The sequence below is a fragment of the Oncorhynchus masou genome, chromosome 24, assembly GCF_036934945.1.
Source record: "Oncorhynchus masou masou isolate Uvic2021 chromosome 24, UVic_Omas_1.1, whole genome shotgun sequence".
Classification (NCBI taxonomy): domain Eukaryota; kingdom Metazoa; phylum Chordata; class Actinopteri; order Salmoniformes; family Salmonidae; genus Oncorhynchus; species Oncorhynchus masou.
The window spans coordinates 92,816,165-92,837,121 of NC_088235.1; the positions used below are offsets into that span (position 1 = coordinate 92,816,165).

Sequence of the window (20,957 nt, forward strand, 5' to 3'; positions counted from 1 at the left end):
CAAACCCACAAATGCTGATGCTCCAGATACTCAAATATTCTAAAGAAGGCCATTTTTATTGCTTTTTTAATTAGGACAACATTTTTCAGCTGTACTAACATAATTGCAAAAGGGTTTTCTAATGCTCATTTAGCCTTTTCAAATGAACTTGGATTAGCTACCACAATGTGCCATTGGAACATAGAAGTGATGGTTGCTGATAATGGCCCTCTGTAGGCTTATGTAGATATTCCATAAAAATTATGCCATTTCCAGCTACAGTAGTCATTTACAACATTAACAATGTCTACACTGTATTTCTGATCAATTTTATGTTATTTTAAAGGACAAAAAAATTTGCTTTTCTTTCAAAAACAAGGAAATTTCTAAGTGAACCCAAACTTTTGAACGGTAGTGTATTTAGATTTGTTTAACACTTTTTTGGTTACTACATGATTCCATATGTTATTTCATAGTTTTGATGTCTTCACTATTATTCTACAATGTAGAAAATAGTCAAAAATAAAGAAAAACCCTTGAATGAGTATGTGTGTCCTAACATTTTACTGGTACTGTATGTAAATGTGATATTTCTGTATTTTAAAAACCTGTTTTTGATTTGTAATTTGGGGGTATTATGTGTAGAGTGATGAGGAATAAAAACAATAGAATACTTCTTAAATTAAGGCTGTAACGTAACAAAATGTGAAAAAAGTCAAGGGGTCTGAATACTTTCTGAATGTAAGTAGTAAGCAGTTCAATGTAAGTAGTTTATAGATGCCATTAGGCGCTATTTGATTTGTTCCGTGGAGCACTTTGTCAGTAGTATAAATATGAACTTTGTTCCACAGGCATAATGTATAAGCGTGTGTATACAGTTGAAGTCGGAAGTTTACGTACTATTAGGTTGGAGTCATTAAAACTTGTTTTTTAACCACTCCACACATTTCTTGTTAACAAACTATAGTTTTGACAAGTCGGTTAGGACATCTACTTTGTGCATGACACAAGTCATTTTTCCAACAATTGTTTACGGTCAGATTATTTCACTTATAATTCACTGTATCACAACTCCAGTGGATCAGAAGTTTACATACATTAAGTTGACTGTGCCTTTAAACAGCTTGGAAAATTCCAGAAAATGATGTCATGGCTTTAGAAGTTTCTGAGACAATAGAAGGTGTACCTGTGGATGTATTTCAAGGCCTACCTTCAACCCCAGTGCCTCTTTGCTTGACATCATGGGAAAATCAAAAGAAATCAGCCAAGACCTCAGAAAAAAATTGTAGAACTCCAGAAGTCTGGTTCATCCTTGGGAGCAATTTCCAAATGCCTGAAGGTACCGCGTTCATCTGCACAAACAATAGTTCGCAAGTAAACACCATGGGACAGGTAGAGACGCGTTCTGTCTCCTAGAGATGAACATACTTTTATGCGAAAAGTACAAATCAATCCCAGAACAACAGCAAAGGACCTTGTGAAGATGCTGGAAGAAACAGGTACAAAATGATCTATATCCACAGTGAAACGAGTCCTATATCGACATAACCTGAAAGGCCGCTAAGCAAGGAAGAAGCCACTGCTCCAAAACCGCCATAAAAAAGCCAGACTACGGTCTACAACTGCACATGGAGACAGAGATTGTACTTTTTTTTAGAAATGTCCTATGTTCTGATGAAACAAAAATTGAACTGTTTGGCCATAATGACCATTGTTATGTTTGGAGGTAAAAGGGGGATGCTTGCAAGACGAAGAACACCATCCCAACCGTGAAGCACGGGGGTGGTGGCATAATGTTGTGGGGGTGCTTTGCTGCAGGAGGGACTGGTGCACTTCACAAAATAGATGGCTTCATGAGGAAGAAAATTATGTAGATATATTGAAGCCACATCTCAAGACATCAGCCAGGGAGTTAAAGCTTGGTCACAAATGGGTCTTCCACATGGACAATGACCCCAAGCATACTTCCAGTCGTGGCAAAATGGCTTAAGGACAACAAAGTCAAGGTATTCGAAAGCCTTGACACCAGCTCTGTCAGGAGGAATGGGCCAAAATTCACCCAACTTAACGTAAGCTTGTGGAAGGCTACCGGAAACATTTGACCCAAGTTAAAAAATGTAAAGGCAATGCTACGAAATACTAATTAAGTGTATGTAAACTTCTGACCCACTGGGAATGTGATGAAATAAATAATTCTTTCTGCTATTATTCTGACATTTCACATTCTTAAAATAAACTGGTGATCCTAACTGACCTAAGACAAGGACTTTTTACTAGGCTTAAATGTCAGGAATTGTGAAAAACGGCGTTTAAATGTATTTGGCTAAGGTCTATGTAAACTTCTGACTTGAACTGTAATTACTGTATATTTGGTAGGCACTGATGCTGTTTATTGCAGTAGCAATCATGAGCAACAACCAAAAATCAAGCATACAGGGTAAGAAACAGGAATCGCACCACCTGTATTACTTAAGGAACCTCAACTTATTTTCCATGTGTTGTTATCAAGGACAAAATGCACTAACGATAATCAGATGTCTCTCCACATAATAATGAGGATGACTATGGCAAAACATTCAATCTGGGCCTGAAGTCCCGATGTGTTTGGTTTAGCAGAAGAAGCAGGATTGGCCATGCACGCCTACAACTCAATCATCAAGTTTGCGGACAACACTACAGTGGGAGGCTTGATGACCAACAAAGACGAGACGGCCTACAGGGAGGAGGTGAGGGCTCTCGGAGTGTGGTGTCAGGAAAATAACCTGTGGACTGATTGTGGACCTCAGGAAACAGCAGAGGGAGCACCCCCCTATCCACATTGACGGGACAGTAGTGGAGAGGGTAGTAAGTTTTAAGTTCCTAGGCGTACACATCACGGACAAACTGAATTGGTCCACCCACACAGACAGCGTTGTGAAGAAGGTGCAGCAGTGCCTCTTCAACCTCAGGAGGCTGAAGAAATTTGGCTTGTCACCAAAAGCACTCACAAACTTCTACAGACCACAACCGTAAGGCTCTCCAGAGGGTAGTCAAGTCTGCACAACACATCACCGGGGGCAAACTACCTGCACTCCAGGACACCTACACCACCCGATGTGGTGTAGGAAGGCCATAAAGATCATTAAGAACAACAACCACCCGAGCCACTGACTGTTCACCCCTCTATCGTCCAGAAGGCGAGGTCAGTACAGGTGCATCAAAGCAGGGACCGTGAGACTGAAAAACAGCTTCTATCTCAAGGCCATCAGACTGTCAAACAGCCACCACTAACATTGAGTGGCTGCTGCCAATATACTGACTCAACTCCAGCCACTTTAATAATGGAAATTGATGGAAATTGATGTAAAAATGTATCACTAGCCACTTTAAACAATGCCACTTAATATAATGTTTACGTACCCTACATTACTCATCTCATATGTATATGTATATACTGTACTCTATATCATCTACTGCATCTTGCCATCTTTATGTAATACATGTATCACTAGCCACTTCAAAACTATGGCACTTTATGTTTATATAACCTACATTACTCATCTCATATGTATATACTGTACTCGATACCATCTACTGCATCTTGCCTATGCCATTCTGTACCGTCACTCATTCATATATCTTTATGTACATATTATTTATCCCTTTACACTTGTGTGTATAAGGTAGTCGTTGTGGAATTGTTAGGTTAGATTACTCGTTGGTTATTACTGCATTGTCGGAACTAGAAGCACAAGCATTTCCCTACACTCGCATTAACATCTGCTAACCATGTGTATGTGACAAATAATATTGGATTGGATTTGATTTGATCAGACTGCTTGACCTTAATGAGGCGAGTTAGAAAACGGCCAAACCAACCTAAAGTTATAATGGAAAATGGCTGTAGTCTGAGGTGACCACTTGTGTGATCTTGGAGATGGTGAGAGCAACAGAAGGCTGAGTTGTGCTTGTGAAACATCCCCTTTGTGGAATTTTAAATACCCTGTAGCCTATTGAGCTCACTGTAATCTATAGTGTTTGGCTGGCTGACAGGGAGAGGGAGGAGGGGGTTCACACAGAGGAACACATCTAACAGAGATTTGACTAAATTGACCGTGTGGGCCTGAACTGCATACTTTTTGGACTATGGTTGGTCAGATAAGATCTGAGGTATTGAGCAAAATCATATTTTTACAGGAGAGATTTCACCCTTTATTTGGCCTGCAAGACTTGAACACATTAATGTAGTCTCTCGTTATTCTCCCTATTGTAGAGATGTACAGTACTATAGCTATCAAAGCTAGAAATCCCGATTCTCCTCTCAATATGGTGTCTTGATTACCAGGACCTCTTGTGTAGAAATATGTCAAGCATTCCCTGGTATCAGAATTTAGCAGATTAGGCCTGATCGTTAATTTTCTCAGTCCTATGTGAGTTACATTCAAACATGGAGCAACATGCAAAGAACGCTGTGATTAATTTCGGAGAGCTAAACAACAAATAACCTGCTGCTTGTTTTGTGCAGTCGCCCAGAAAGCATCAGTCTGTTTCTTACTTCATATTCATCACTATGTTCCTCATCAAGGGTGCCTCTATTCAGAGGGAACAGAATGTTCTCAGAGGAGCGCAGAATGGATTTCTCACGCAGGTACAGAGTGCAGAGGAGAGGAATAAAAGCAGAGAATGTGAAGGTTGAGGCTCAATTAGTGTTAGTTGATCTTAGAGAGGAGAGGCCAAGTCAAAGCTTTGCTGAGGTCACAGCAGTCCAGTCTCCTGCCACTCTTCATCTAACATTGAGCCCGTGGATTGAGATAAGGTTAGCCAACACGTTCAGGTTAACAAAAATTAAATACACATTTTCTTGAATTAACTATCAACAATTTTTATGGAAGGTTTTTGCATTTCGTATGTTGTGAGTGGGCTTATATGGAACATATCTGTGATGAACAGGCACTCAGTAGGAAATCATACATATTTGAGTATTTTCTTTGTCTTATGGTGAGTTGAATGAAATAACAGAGAAACGGCCTATGAGATGGTCTCTGTGATCCACAGAGGATAGAGCATCTAAACCCCATGGAGACCAAGGTCAGGGGATAGCACAGTTTTCCCTTTCCGTTAGGGACACGCAACAAAACATTTCCCACGCTTTGAGTGTCACATGCAGTTGCGTCTCTCTTTTTCTCTTGCTCCTTCTCTCACACCCTCTCTCTCTCTATCCTCCCTAGTTGAGGTTAGATGTAACAAAATTGGATCTCCATTTAACCTCAGAAGTATTTAAACTCAAGGGACATCAACGCCCCCCCCCCCTCTCCAAAAATCCCTCCCTAGCAGTTATTGGAAAATATGGACCCCCCCTCTCTCCCTCCCTCTCTCCATCTCCCCAACATCTCTTTCTCATAACTTATGATAACATACTGTATGTCACCCTGCCAAAATATTATGGAAAGTACAGTATTTGTTGGGGGTTAGAGAGAGTGGTGGGAGGACGACGGCCTCAGAGCTTGGGATGTGAACAGGCAGATGTTTCAACCATAACCACAGGTGGAAGATGACAAAATCTAATTTTATTGGTCACATACACATATTTAGCAGATGCTATTGCAGGTGTAGCGAAATGCTTGTAAACAACTGTAGCTTAGTCTGATAACAAGTTCCTAGCCCAGGTGTATTTATTTACTAGCCCTTAAATTAAATAAAAACATTTAAATGCTGGCTGGAAAGCATTCTTTTAAAAATAATTCCCCCCCCCCCCCCCAGTCTATTAGGAGGGAGGAGAAGGGGGGAAACAGAACTGGGCTCAATGCTTCTTTTTTATTTAGAAGCCTAGTACCCCCACTGGTGGTTCCCCCATAGAACTTCCGCCTAAGTGGAGAGTGACCGCCCCCTATCATTGAAGCCATGGAAGTTCAAGACCAACGGCCTACTGCAGGAGTTGCTTTCAGAAAACAGGATCCCCCATTATAGTGAATGAAAAAATGGCAATCTTTGTGTAAATAAAAACATGTGTCCAAGACAATAAAGGTACCAATAATTGTTTCTACTACACCAGATGTATATCCTTGAACCGATTATCTAAAAATCACACAGAAGAAGTTATGAGGATAATTGACTTGCCAATGGCAGCCTGCAGTACCCCGGTTGGCCTTCAACTGGAGTTATTCAATAAGAGGGGCTGCACTGAGCTAGCCTGGAATGTCACTTCCTGGAGTAGCTCAAACTGCGCATTTCATATCTCCATGAGAAGCCATATTAACCAACTTCCTTTGGCTTCAATGCACTAGTGAGTCTTCACATAGGAATGAATGGTGTCACGTGATTGATGGCCTTGTCCATTCATATATACAGACTACAAGTTATTTCTCCCTCGCCCATTGAAATAAACATACATTTATTTTACTAGCTTTACACCGATCTGCATTAGAATGGTTGGCGTCTCCTGCTACCTGACCACCTTGAGTGACCAAAAATTAAGGAACTCTTTGACTATGTACAGACTCAGTGAGCATAGCCTTGCTGTTGAGAAAGGCCGTTGTAGGCAGACCTGGCTCTCAAGAGAAGACAGGCAATGTGCACACTGCCCACAAAATGAGGTGGAAACCGAGCTGCACTTCCTAACCTTCTGCCAAATGTATGACCCTATTAGAGACACATATTTCCCCCAGATTACACAGACTCACAAAGAATTCGAAAACAAATACAATTTTGATAACTACCATATATATTGGGTCGGCTATTCCCAAACTGGGGAGCGCGCAATGTAATTCACATTTTAAAACAGTACATTTAGATTTTCCAACTGGGCTATACATTTGGGTGAGTAGACTCGAGTATACCTGAGTAGACTCGTTTCACTGCCAAAAATCAAATTAAACCATCTAGTGTTCAGCAAAATAACAACACAATGTCAAATACAGGTAGCCTAGTCAAATAATTTATTAATAAGACATAGTGGAGTGGTAACGCTCGTGCAGGCAGTTGCTCCCGACGCCAGTTGGGTACACTGCAGCATCCACCGAGAGGCTCTTGCTGCCATGGGAATGCCTGACAGCTTGAAACACGTTTTGGACACTACAGTAAAAATGGTTAACTTTGTTAAAGCAAGGCCCCTGAACTCTTGTGTATTTTCTGCAATATGCAATGATATGGGCAGCGACCATGTAATGCTTTTACAATGGTTATCAATGGGCAAAGTTTTGAAACGTATTTTTTAATTGAGAGACGAGCTTAGTTTTCTTTACTGACCATAATTTTCACTTGTCTGACTGCTTGCATGATGACGAGTTTCTCACACGACTGCATAATCTGAGGGACGTTTTTTCTCTCCTGAATGATCTGGATCAAGGATTACAGGGACAAAATTGAGGTTATGATTAAAGACATTGGTGCTCTTCTCTGTCTGCATTAACAAGGACTACACACAAGTCTTCCCATAATTGTATATATTTTGTGTGCAAATGAACTCAAGCTTACGGACAATGTCAAATGTGATATAGCGAAGCACCTGAGTGAGAAATGGACAACCAAAACAACTGGATTCGTTATCCCTTTCATGCCCTGCCTCCAGTCCACTTACCGATATCTGAACAAGAGAGCCTCATCTAAATTGCAACAAGCTGTTCTGTGAAAATTGAATTTAATCAGAAGCCGCAGCCAGATTTCTGGATAGGGCTGTGCTCAGACTCTCTCCTATAACACCCAACAGTGCAGGGGTATGTGCATCCTTTCAAGCATACCCTTCTCATTAACCTGTGGTGAGTTATTCACAATTTTTGATTAACAAATAAGGTTTTATATGTAAGATGGCTAAATAAAGAGCAAAATGATTGATTATAAATATATTATTATTTGTGCCCTGGTCCTATAAGAGCTCTTGGTCACTTTCCATGAGCCAGGTTTTGACAAAAACTAATTCTTATGTTTAATAAATGTATTGTATAGTGTGTGTGTGGCAGGCGTGCAATGATGTCAAAAAACAACATTTGAGAGTGCTCTGAACCTGGTGCTAGAGGGGGTACGCAGCAGGAGGTTGAATGTTTGAAGGGGTACGGGACTATAAAATGTTTGGGAACCACTACATTGGGTGAAATACTGCAGTGTGCGATCACAGCAGCAAGATTTGTGATCTGTTGCCCCTAGAAAAGAGCAACTGGTGAAGAAAACACACCATTGTAAATACAACCCGTATTTATGTTTATTTATTTGCACATCGTTACAACACTGTACAAAGCCATAATGACATTTTAAATGTCTCTATTCTTTTGAAACTTGTGTGTAATGTTTACTGTTCCTTTTTGATTGTTTTATTTAACGTTTGTTTATTATCTGTTTTAATTGCTTTGGCAATGTAAACATGTTTCCCATGCCAATAAAGCTCTTTGAATTGAGTTGAAAGGATGTTGTGCTGTATCAGTTTATTCCCACATGGTGGCAGTACTCTCCTGTGAATGTTATCCCGGTGGTCGACCTCATGCAGGGGGCTCTTGGTTACATACACTACACAACCAAAAGTATGTGGACACCTGCTCGTCGGACATCTCATTCCAAATCATGGGCATTAATATGTAGTTGGTCACCCCCCTTTGCTGCTATAACAGCCTCCACTTTTCTGGGAAGGAATTCCACTAGATGTTGGTACATTGCTGCAGAGACTTGCTTCCATTCACCAACGAGCATTAGTGAGGTTGGGCATTGATGTTCAGTGATTAGGTCTGGCTCACAGTCAGCGTTCAAATTCATCCCAAAGGTGTTTGATGGGGTTAAGGTCAGGCCTGTGTGCAGGCCAGTCAAATTGTTTCACACCGATCTCAACAAACCATTTCTGTATGGACCTCACTTTGTAGACAAGGGGCATTGTGATGCTGAAACAGGAAAGGGCCTTCCCCAAACTGTTGCCACAAAGTTGGGAGCACATAATCATCTAGAATGTTATTGTATACTGTAGCCTTAAGATTTCACTTCACTGGAACTAAAGGGCTTATCCCAAACCATGAAAAAAAGCCCCAGACCATTATTCCTCCTCCATCAAACTTTACAGTTGGCACTATGCATTGAACAGGTAGCGTTATCCTGGCATCCTCCAAACGCAGATTTGTCAGTCGAACTGCCAGATTGTAAAGCGTGATTCATCTCACCAGAGTATGCGTGTCCACTGCTCCAAAGTCCAATGGCGGCGAGCTTTACACCACTCCGTCCAACTATTGGCATTGCGCATGGTGGTCTTAGGCTTGTGTGCGGCTGCTCGGCAATGGAAACCAATTTCATGAAGCTCCCGACGAACAGTTATTGTGCTGACGTTGCTTCCAGAGGAAGTTTGGAACTCGGTAGAATTGGTATTTTTGTATTTACTATGGATCCCCTTTAGCTGCCAAAGCAGCAGCTACTCTTCCTGGGGTCTAGCAAAATTAAGGCAGTTTATACAATTGTAAAACATTACAATACATTCACAGATTTCACAACACACTGTGTTCCCTCAGGCCCCTACCCCACCACTACCACATATCTACAGTACTAGTGAGAACTACAGTATATGGGCAATAGGTAGGCTGTGAATGTGATTTTCAATTGGGCTGCCCACCTGGGACCAACCTGGGTTTGTTCTCAGTCTGCATGTAGGAGCCAGATACTGCTGCCCAAGCAAGCTTTCTTAAGAGATGACTAAAGCAGTTCTTTGTAAAATAAATAAATGTTTATTTATAGTACATGCTCAGATCAAATACAATGCAGGAACTCTGAGTAAAGCGATAGTTCAATCAAAATTACAAAATGTACACATTGGTTTCCTCACCCTGTATACAATCCCAAAAATGTGCATGTCAGTAGTGAAGTTCTCAAGCTAGAGGACTTTCAGTACACCAGTGTTCCTCAATCCTGGTCCCAAGGGGTGCACATTTTAGTTTTTGCCCTTGCATTCACATGCCTTATTCAATTAAAATGTTTGATGATGAGTTGCTTAGTGAAAGGAAGTGTGTGAATGTTACGGCAAAAAACAAAAATGTGCACCACTTTGGGTCCCTAGGACCAGGATTGGGAAACACTGCAGTACAAAGCAAGTGTGATGCAAATCATATAGAACAATCATGTTGGTAATTTGCGTATAATTTGCAACATCACACTTTTTGCCCTGTACTTAAAGAACTCTATCGTGATTGTGTGATTGCTAACATGCAACATTTATATAACATACAATATTACAATAGTTTTTTGTTGCTGTTGTAAAACATCCCTTTCATAGCACCTACCACTCCATTCAGGAAAGCTGTAACTTTTGCTCCATCGCCTCCACATTTATGATAGTATTCATAGGGAAATCAGCCCCTCGAGCAGTGCTGCTGTTGCTGTTTTACCACAGACTCTTCTTCATCCATGTCTGAGAGTCTGCAGATCAGAAGTCTCCTCTGCCTTTTTAAGTTTGATCCAGGCCTGTTCATAGGTAGCTGTGAAAAGAAAACATAACCTATTTTAGGTTACTGATCTAGTGCAACATTTCAATCTTTACCTAAGGGCTCTAAATGGTCATCTTAGCTGGTACTGTAGCTAGTTGGGTTAACCTTTTGGCCAGACATGGATAAGACATGTGGGCTACATGAGCCCCTTTGGCTGAATTTACACAGGCAGCCCAATTCAGTTTCTTCTTTCCACTAATTGGTCTTTTGGCCAATCAGATCAGTTCTTTTGCCAATAATTGGGCAATTATTGGCAGAATGACAGATTTGTACCTTGTCAGCTTGGGGGTTTGAACTTGCAACCTTCTGGTTACTAGTCCAACACTCTAACCACTAGGCTACCCTGCCGCCCCAATTGGGCTGCCTGTGTAAACGCAGCCAAAAGAACCCTTTACCACTTATGTGCTTATGATTACATAATCTTAATATTTTTGACCATTGAAATTTCAGAATCAATTCCAAAATCATATTTAATTTCAACTTTTCTGATCAGCCTGTTCTAATAAACTGTGTTTAGCCAGCTCAATAATTTAACATTATATTTATTTTATTTTAGTTAGTGTAGGAGGCAAAGTTTCTAATTTCAGTTTTGTTTTGGGTTCGTTTTCTTTTATTAAACTACTTTTTTACAACCTTTATAAAATTAAAATTAAAAATCCACAAAAAAATACTTGAGTCCTTTAAATCGATTCCACAAAAAAAGGACTTGATTCCTTAAAAATAATACATTCCCAACACATTATAGCATGTGAACCGTGAACAATTCATCAGCATTGTGCAACCAAAATGGCTGCTGCCATTTAATACAGACTGTCAAACATGACTTGCACCGAGTCGGCCAACAGTAGATAAATACAGCGAAGGCCGTATAATTAGCTACTGAGAAATGTTCACTCACAAAGAACGACAAAATCAACTCAATCAAACACAAGTTTTTTGTTTACTACTAATGCAAGCTTGTTCAGCAAGCAAACCATGTTCAAGTTTAAAGTTAGGTCCAATGCAAAACTAGCTAGCTAACCAATGTTAACTAGATAATTCAACAATAGCACAGATCGATGATACAGATATTTCACTGCATGTATAAATGTGAGACATCCGGTTGGTGTTTCCTCTCACTACCAAATATGGAAGCCCAGTGGACGGCAGTGGGAGAAGCTAGATGGATTTTTGCAACACAATCTGCACATTTTCTCATAAATGAAACATTTGATCTCCATACAGTTTTCTGTTTCCAAAAATAGAATCTATAAGAAACAGAGTGCTCTAAGTTAGGTAGACTTGACGTACCTAATTGTTTATAGAGATTACTTTGTTAAAAACGTCTTATGGCTGCAATCCCGTTAACGGGATTGATATGACAACAGCTAGTGAAAGTGCAGGGCGCCAAATTCAAAACAACAGAAATCTCATAATTAAAATTCCTCAAACATGCATGTTTTAAACATACTGTTTTAAATGTAATCTTGTTGTTAATCCCACCACAGTGTCCGATTTCAAATAGGCTTTATAGCGAAAGCACCACAAACGATTATGTTAGGTCACCACCATCACAGAAAAACACAACCACTTTTCCAGCCAAAGAGAGGAGTCACAAAAAGCACAAATAGAGATAAAATGAATCACTAACCTTTGATGATCTTCATCAGATGACACTCATAGGACTTCATGTTACATAATACATGTATGTTTTGTTTGATAAAGTTCATATTTATATTAAAAAAATCGGAGTTTACATCATCATAAATGTAGATGATAATACACATTATACACATGGACTTATAGATATACCTCTCCTTAACCTGTCTAGGACATTCGGAATGCAGAACCCCCATCCCCCCCCAACATTCCGCTGAAAAGGCAGAGCGGGAAATTCAAAAATATTTGTAGAAGTATTTAACTCGCACACATTAACAAGACCAATACAGCAAATGAAAGAAAAACATCTTGTTAATCTACCCATCGTGTTCGATTTTTTAAAATGTTTTACAGCGAAAACATGACATATATTTATGTTAGATCACCACCAAATCCCCCAAAACACACAGCCATTTTTCCCAGCCAAAGATAGAGTTACAAAAGCAGAGATAGAGATAAAATGAATCACTAAACTTTGATAATCTTCATCAGATGACTCTCATAGGACATCATGTTACACAATGCATTTATGTTTTGTTCGATAATGTGCATAATTATATCCACAAATCTCGGTTTACAATGGCGCCATGTTCAGAAATGCCTCCAAAATATCCGGAGTAATTATAGAGAGCCACGTCATATAACAGAAATACTCATCATAAACTTTGATGAAAGATACATGTTTTACATGTGATTAAAGATACACTTGTTCTTAATGCAACCGCTGTCAGATTTAAAAAAAAACTTTACGGAAAAAGCATTCCATGCAATAATCTGAGACGGTGCTCAGAGGTACACAGCATTTCTGCGCCATGTTGGAGTCAACAGAAATACGAAATTATATCATAAATATTCCCTTACCTTTGATGATCTTTCATCAGAATGCAGTGCCAGGAATCCTACTTCCGCAATACATAATTGCTTTGTTCGATAACGTCCATTACTAGTGTCCAATTAGCTACTTTTGCTAGCACGTTTAGTTCACATGTCCAAACGCTGGCGCCAGTCCAGGCGAACTCGGACGAAAACTTCAAAAAGTTATATTCCAGGTTTGAATAAACTGTTCAAATTAAGTAGAGAATCAATCTTCAGGATGTTGTTATCATATATATCCAATAACGTTCCAACCGGAGCATTCGTTTTTGACGACAGAGTAATGGAACACATGGCGATATCATGAGAAATGCGCATGACCAGGAACTGGCATTCTGCCAGACCACTGACTCAAATAGCTGCCATCCGGCCCCACATCACACTAGAGGCTTAATTCCACGTTCTACTGACTGTTGACATCTAGTGGAAGGCGTAGGAAGTGTGAACAGATCCACATCTTACTGGGATGTGAATAGGCGATGAGTTGAAAATCAACCAGCCCCAGAATTTCCACTTCCTGTTTGGAAGTTTGCCAGCCATATGAGTTCTGTTATACTCACAGACATAATTCAAAAGGTTTTAGAAACTTCAGAGTGTTTTCTATCCAATAGTAATAATACTATGCATATATTAGCATCTGGAACAGAATAGGAGGCAGTTCACTATGGGCACGCAATTCATCCAAAGTGAAAATGCTGCCCCCTATCCCTAAAAAGGTAATGCAACCGCTGTGTCAGATTTCAAAAAAACTTTACGGAAAAAGCAAACCATGCAATAATCTGAGACGGCGCTCAGAAAAATAATACAATTATCCGCCATGTTGGAGTCAACAGAAACCAGAAATCACATTATAAATATTCCCTTACCTTTGATGATCTTCATCAGAATGCACTCTCAGGAATCCTAGTTCCACAATAAATGCTCGATTTGTTCGATAATGACCATTATTTATGTCCAAGTAGCTACTTTTGTTAGGGCATTAGGTACACATATCCAAACGCTCGTGCAGGTCCAGCATAACTTCGGACAAAAACTTCAAAAAGTTGAAGGAACATTTCAAACTAAGTGTAGAATCAATCCCTATCATAAATCTTCAAAAACGAGAATTCCTTTGTTTCTAGAGAAGCCATGGAACACAGGTCGATATCATGTGAAATGCACGTGACCAGGAAATGCCTCTCTGTCAGTAACCTGACTCATTCAGTTCTTATTCAGCCCTACAACACAGTAGAAGCCTCATTCAAGTTTCTAAAGACGGTTGACATCTAGTGGAATCCATCGGAAGTGCCACTTCATCCATATCCCACTGTGAATTCAATAGGGCCTGGGTTGAAAATCGACCAACCTCAGATTTCTCACTTCCTGTTTGGATTTCTTCATATGAATTCTGTTAACCTAACAGACATCATTAAAACAGTTTTAGAAACTTCAGAGTGTTTTCTATCCAATACTAATAATAATATGCATACATTAGCAACTGGGACTGAGGAGCAGGCCGTTAAATCTGGGCACCTCTGGGCACCTTTCATCCAAGCTACTCAATACTGCCCCTGCAGCCATAAGAAGTTAATTAAGGACGAGTGCACTAGATAGTGGGCGTTTTCCTAATGAACTTTATGCATATTCAGCAAGGCACAAATGGTCTTCATTCTCTTTGGCGGTGGCTAGCTAGCTTGTCCCAAGTAGATATTTGGCTAGCTAATTCACAATTTTTTTTTTTAAATACGCACATTTATTTGCAAGTTTCCAGACTAATATTAAGTTACTCCTGTGAATCAGTTTTTTTTCACGATAGAAACATATCTCATCAACAAATACCTTGTTTACTGTAAAATGGAAGGCTGTTACATCCTTTCCCCAGTTTTCAACAGACGTTGAAAGGTATGTAATAAACAATGAGAAGATGCATTTGGAGTAATTATTGCATGGTGAGTCACGCGTCCTTGGCTGTGTAATCAGTAATGTGCTGTATCCATGACTACCCATCGAATCAATTGGCTAAGCAATGATCACTGATAGATAAAACATGCTAGCTACCAGTAATGAAACACATTTATAGCTGGGTTTTACACAACTAAGTAAACTCACCCCATTCCGTACAAATGTGCGCAACCGCAACATTCAAACGAGGCTACAAAGAAAACTAATGGGACTGTGTTAACGTCAAAATCAGGGGTGTGAACTAGGTTTCTATTCAAGCGTTGATCAACATGGTAATGGCTCTATAGTATTGGAGAAAAGTTGATAAAACTGACCCTCCGTTACATCTTGACGTGTCATGTCGTAACGTACAACACGCATAAAGCAACTATTTCTGTCTTACAATCTCTCTCCACCAGGTGTAGCACTTCTATCATACTTTAAAAACAATAAATGGACAGTGACGGGGGTAAGGGGGGATACTTAGTAATTGTTTTGTCATCATTGCATGCGATCATCATTCTCAAAGCCACTGTTTACTTCTAGGATCACTTTAGCACCACCCTAAAAAACCCGATTCAAATTCGACACAAACCTTCAAATAGGTATGTAATGACACATTATATAACCTCTTTATAGTGTTTTATTTACTTTTTAGAGGTGATAAGGTGATAATTTGGACAGATCGAGTGAAAAAAGCAATTGTCCCACACAACATCTTCTCACTATCACGCATTAGTTCCGCTTCCCCACCCGCCATTTTTTTTTTAAACCGACAGGGCTCATTGCCTGCTTGAATTATGCAGAAACGGGCAACGTGGGGGTCATGTAATTGATTCTGTTGGAAAGGGGAGTAATTGTGCTTTATAATTGTATTGACATTACAGTTGATCTGGAAATATGACGTTTTTGGGGCACTAAAATAAGGGCAAGCATGAGGCAGCATTTACCAATGTGCCCAGCCATATTACTAATCTGTAATGAAACAGGGAGGAACCCATCTGATTTACTTCTGATAGACCAATAAACGCGACATTGAAAAACCCATCTCGACACTTGATCCCACCAACTCGGCTCACTTGCCTTCCATTGAAAACGATAGGATGTAGTCATTAGATAGGCGTGTCAGTCACGCCTATCTAGCTAACTCGACAACACACATCAATTCGCTCAACAACAAGGCTAGCTAGCTAACTGAACAACAAGGTGACTCTTTGAGCGAAGTTGCTAGCTAGCCATTGTATTTCAGCCCGCCTTGAGTTAGCTAACGTTACCAAATAGCGTTAACTAGCAACCATGCCAAACATTAACTATAACGAGTCTGCAGTCAGGCAGCAGCAGAAGATACAAAAAACGATTAGCTTACAACACAAGCAAATATTACATTTAGTCAGTTCCACTTACCGGTTGAATAACTAGATTTCCAGCTCCCGTTGTCTTGCCTGGACATCTCCAACGTTAAGCGCCTGAATTAGAAATTCTGTATTGTGCCCAATATTGTATCCGTATGCGCCCCAGGTGGTATACGCAACTGGGTCCCAGAGACAACCTCTGACCATATTCACGCCAGATAGCCCACTGGGGACCTATGTTGCCAACATGGGTTTGCCTGTGTGTGACCAAACTGGTTAACCCGACTAAGTTCCAATCATAATTCCTGAAACAATAACACCAGATGACTAAGTTACAGCCCATTAAAAAAATATTTTTTTGAGGCCCATTTCTGGCCCAAAATATTAACCAGTTAAGATCATCATTAAACCTTTTACTGCAGTGGGCTAAATCAGGGTCACACAGAGTGTTTATTTGTAGCCTTAAACAAATCTACTTTGAAACAAAAATATACACCTCAAACACATGGTTATGGGCCTGAAGAAAAGAAGACACCTGTACCATGTCAGATATAGAGCTCAGTTTTTATATTTGTTACTTCTACCTTCGAGGTCAAACAACCATTATCTCTGGTTTGGAACATTGCTTTCCCGGTCAGAACATGGCCTGGTGCTCCACTAAAGGGAATTTACATCTGTGAGTCCATGCTGAAGAGGCTTCATCAAAATAGTTCCGAGTGCCCCTCTTCAGCATCCCCAATGCATTGAACAGCTCTCAACATTTGCCTACAAACTAGCTTTATTGATACTCCTCGACTGGGACTAATGGACATTTTGTTCCAAATAAGATCAGATCTAAGTTAAATACAAATTCAGCAGCTCTGAGTTCCACCTGCGCTACGTCCACTCCTCACTGATGACATTTAAATAACCATGACTTGGACACTTGTCATGAAGACATTGGCTGATTAAAAGACATCTTCAAAATTACATTTTCTAAATCAGATAATTATTCTTATCACATGTGTAGTGGGTACTATGCAATATTGTGTAGTCTACCAACAGATTCATTACTTGAATAGTTACCATGTCGTTACGTTGCATGTATTAGTGACAGTACTTTAAAAGTGTTACCTCAACATTATCTAAATGAAGTCATACAACTGGTTTTACATAATCTCAGCAGGATTATGAACCATTGTGGATATGTTAGATGGCTGACGTGGTTGTAGAGGCTGAGGAGTGTCAATAAAGCTAGTTCGGTAGGGATATGATATATGCTGAGAACTGTTCTGCCACAATGCTAGTTTGATTTATATCATTGGTTGCAAACATAAATGACTTGATCAAACAATAATAACTAACAAGGCTTTATGACTCTATATTACGTAGATGCTCTCACACTATCTCTCTTTTATTTCCTGTTTCCAAGAACTAGCTTCCAGTTTACACCATATGAAACAAAAGCTCAGATAGTCTACACAATGCACATACAATGCACAGTTATTAGCTGGCAGGAACATTTGGTGTTCCTGGTGATTTGGAATACATCCCAAAACGGTTGCCTTGGTGACCCAATTAGTGTAAAGTTAATGTCACTGCCGATTGGGTTTAATGAAAATAATCCCAGCCTCATAATAATCATAGGAATGATAGAGTATGAGCAAACATGTTCTATCATCATCCAAAGATGACTGTTGTATTGCATGTCTGATATCCTGTTACACTGAAATGGATGTTGTCTAGCTTCGTAAGGAGAGGCTCTGATCGGTATTATGAATAGTAAATATATAGAAAATCATCGCTAAATTACATATTTTGTGCTACTTAGTTATTAACTACAGTATATAGTGAACATTTTATTAAATGGCACGTTGCCAGTGTTGTACTACGCAGGCATAATCATGTACTGATCACCACAGTTGGGTAGGTTACTTTATGAATGTAATCCGTTACTTTTTGCTGGTAATGTAACTACTGTAGTTACCTGTCCAAAATTGTAATCAGTACCATAACTTTTGGATTAGCCAAATTTAGTAACGTAATCTGATTACTTTCAGTTCCTTTGGGATTACCTTCTGTCTAAGAAGTATTAGAAGAAGACTAAAAGGATCCATCAAACACATTTGATGTGTCATCACAGTGGTCAGACTCACTGAGGTGGAGCAAACTTAAACTTGTGCCTTCTGTAGTGTGGCAAGTAGCCTAGTGGTTAGAGCATTGGGCAAGTAACCGAAAAGTTGCTGGTTTGAATACCTGAGCCAACAATATAAAACATCTCTTTATGTGCCCTTGAGCAAGGCACATAACCCTAATTTTCTCCAGGGGTGCAGTACAACTATGGCTGACCCTGTAAAACAACAACCTATGTGGTGTATGTGACAATAAAGCACAATTTATTTTCAATGCTGAATTGAATGTCATTGAGAAAACATAAAGGTGTTCATGTATTTTTTTCCACATACATTACCAGCAAAGGTATCTGTAATATGATTACCATAATTTTGCTGGTAACGTAACTGATTACAGTTACAGTTTTTTTGTAGTCGGATTACTCCCCAACCCTGCTGATCACAACCTACTATTCAGTTCACTCATCAATATAGTCAACTGACTCAAAAGTGATATTGGAAGTGATATTAGAATAAATTATAAAAGAGAAATATGACATACACTGTTTTAATATTGTGGTTTTGTTTTTTATTCAAATAACTTATACTTTTTTACAGTAAAAAACATCACAAATCAGATAACAGTAGAAATATATTGCACAGTTTTTCATCATTTGTTGGTCTTGTCATACAGAATATTTAACACAGAGACAACAGAACAGAGTAGAAACAAATCAATAGAATAAATACTCAGTTCCCATTTAAAAAACATGTAGAAAACATGCCTAGTCATGAACACAGTGTTAGACATTGATGCAGTAGACTGGGACACTATAACAGTGTGTCTTTGATTGCAAATATCCAACTTGTCAATGCATCCTTTATCACCCTTCCTTCAGCCCACTCTGTGTCTCTGTACATTCACTGATGATAGTCGACATCATGTGTTGATATTGACATCACAGTTCTTGTTCAAGTCTCATCTTCCATCCTCATGGGGTATCACTTTTCTCTTTCTCTCCTTCAGAGCTTTATGGTGATTGACTCTCATCATCTTTCAGAGTAGCTGGCACCAGAACCTCTGGTTCATGACGAGACATTCGTCCATCTGTACAATTCCCGTCTTGAGGCTTCACGCACGGTCAATGCTCATGGGCGATGCATTCATTTTCTTATTTAAAATTTTAGATGACCACAGTAGGTCCTCTATTACTAATTCACGCCTCCTTGGAGATGGATGTGCACTTTGGACGGAGCTGGCTGATCAGGTCTTTGTAAGCTGGGGAACGAAGGAAGCGAGGGTAGCAGTCCTTGGCCATGAGAAGGTAGATCCTATGCTGGGCCATGTCGAAACAGGATGTAGATGGATCTTTCAGGTTGGCCCTGGTGATGTCACGAGTCTCGTGGTCAATGTTCACCTGGAGAGAGATAATGGAGAGAGGGAGGTTAGTCATCTGCTGCAGTTTGAATGAAGGTTTTTTATTTTCACTTTTGAGTTATAATTAAGATTATTGAATGTGGGATGCTATGCAAATTCCCTAGTTGAGGGAGAGTAAAGTAAGCTGTTGAGGGATGCATACCTCTCGGGGTGCGTCGGTGCAGATGAACTCATCATAGATTCTCTGGGCTTTTGCCGCCAGCTTGGCAGCAGACTTAGTGCTCCTGAAGTCCTCACAGGCAACGTAGAATGCAATGTTCTCCTCACTGAACTCTGACACCAGGAAAGCTGTAAAGGCCATCAGTCCGTCTGATGAAGAGAGAGAGAAAGAGCGAGAGAGATTTATATTGGTACAGTGCAATAACAATGATGCTGTGCAGTGGGCTATCCTAGCATCTGTGTCCTTGCATTATCTGCTGTGTGTCTGTACACGTGTATGCATGTGTCTATATCTTGTGGTATAGCCACCAGCACAGTGTCAGCACGTGTGTTCTAATCTACAGTAGCGGCTGTGTGATGTGGTGAGGATCAAGTCTTCTCTTATCTTCGTAATTAGCGAGCTCCCAGTAATACTGGGGCTAAAATCTGGGGCTAAAATTGGACAAAATGTCCCACTCTAATCTTAAAGGACTATTTATGTTGGAACTAGGCTAATCGGGTATATGTTTGCATGTGTTTTTGCAGTGTCTTCAGAGTAAGGTTTACTTACGTTTACTGGACAACAGCTTTTCGAAAGACTCTTTCCACCTCATACATTGTTCCAGAGTAGGTCTAGTTTTGCCTATTTTGCAGCTTGCTAGACTCCAGTCGGGTTTTTGCAGAAAGCTGCCCAGCTTTGCTTTTAGTTCCTTGGCCCTAGAGAAAGAGAATAACATCATAGGTTAGATAAATACTCCACAAGCCCTTGAATTGTGTCCTTGTTCAGCACAATATTTTGCTACAAACTAGTCATACAAAAATCTAGACACGTCTCCGCGCTGCAAGGTCTAAATTTAGATCTACCAAAACCGCCTTTACTTTCACCATTACAGAAGCTACATCACCCAATAATGATCCCCTTTAATCCTCTAATCCAAATGCCAGCGACAGCAACAGTAAACCTGTGGATAGTAACAAAATGGTTCTATATACCTTTCCAGGCAGGTGGTAGGCAGTAATGCTAGTCCTTTGCACATAGTTGCTGTGGATGGTAGGGAGCGATAGCAAGATAGATAGATGTGTAGCAGCTGAACTGATATCAACA

General features: G+C 39.9%; 1 protein-coding gene across 1 annotated transcript; it reads right to left on the reverse strand.

The window, feature by feature from the left end:
• Nucleotides 1–18,844: 18,844 nt before the first annotated feature.
• LOC135513043 (regulator of G-protein signaling 5-like) lies at nucleotides 18,845–20,957 on the reverse strand. Its single transcript, XM_064935695.1, has 4 exons — nucleotides 20,846–20,957; nucleotides 20,424–20,569; nucleotides 19,857–20,023; nucleotides 18,845–19,694 (listed from the first exon to the last, which is right to left on the reverse strand). Exons 1-4 carry the CDS (start codon nucleotides 20,887–20,889, stop codon nucleotides 19,494–19,496), a joined length of 558 nt encoding a protein of 185 aa, XP_064791767.1. The 5' UTR covers nucleotides 20,890–20,957; the 3' UTR covers nucleotides 18,845–19,493.

Coding starts and splice junctions, on each gene's coding strand:
- LOC135513043 (XM_064935695.1), bottom strand. CDS start 20,889: ATGTGCAAAGGACTAGCATTACTGCCTACCACCTGCCTGGAAAG. Junction 20,024..20,423: donor AAAGCTGTTGTCCAGTAAAC/GTAAGTAAACCT, acceptor TCTCTTCATCAG/ACGGACTGATGGCCTTTACA. Junction 19,695..19,856: donor GCACCGACGCACCCCGAGAG/GTATGCATCCCT, acceptor ATCTCTCTCCAG/GTGAACATTGACCACGAGAC.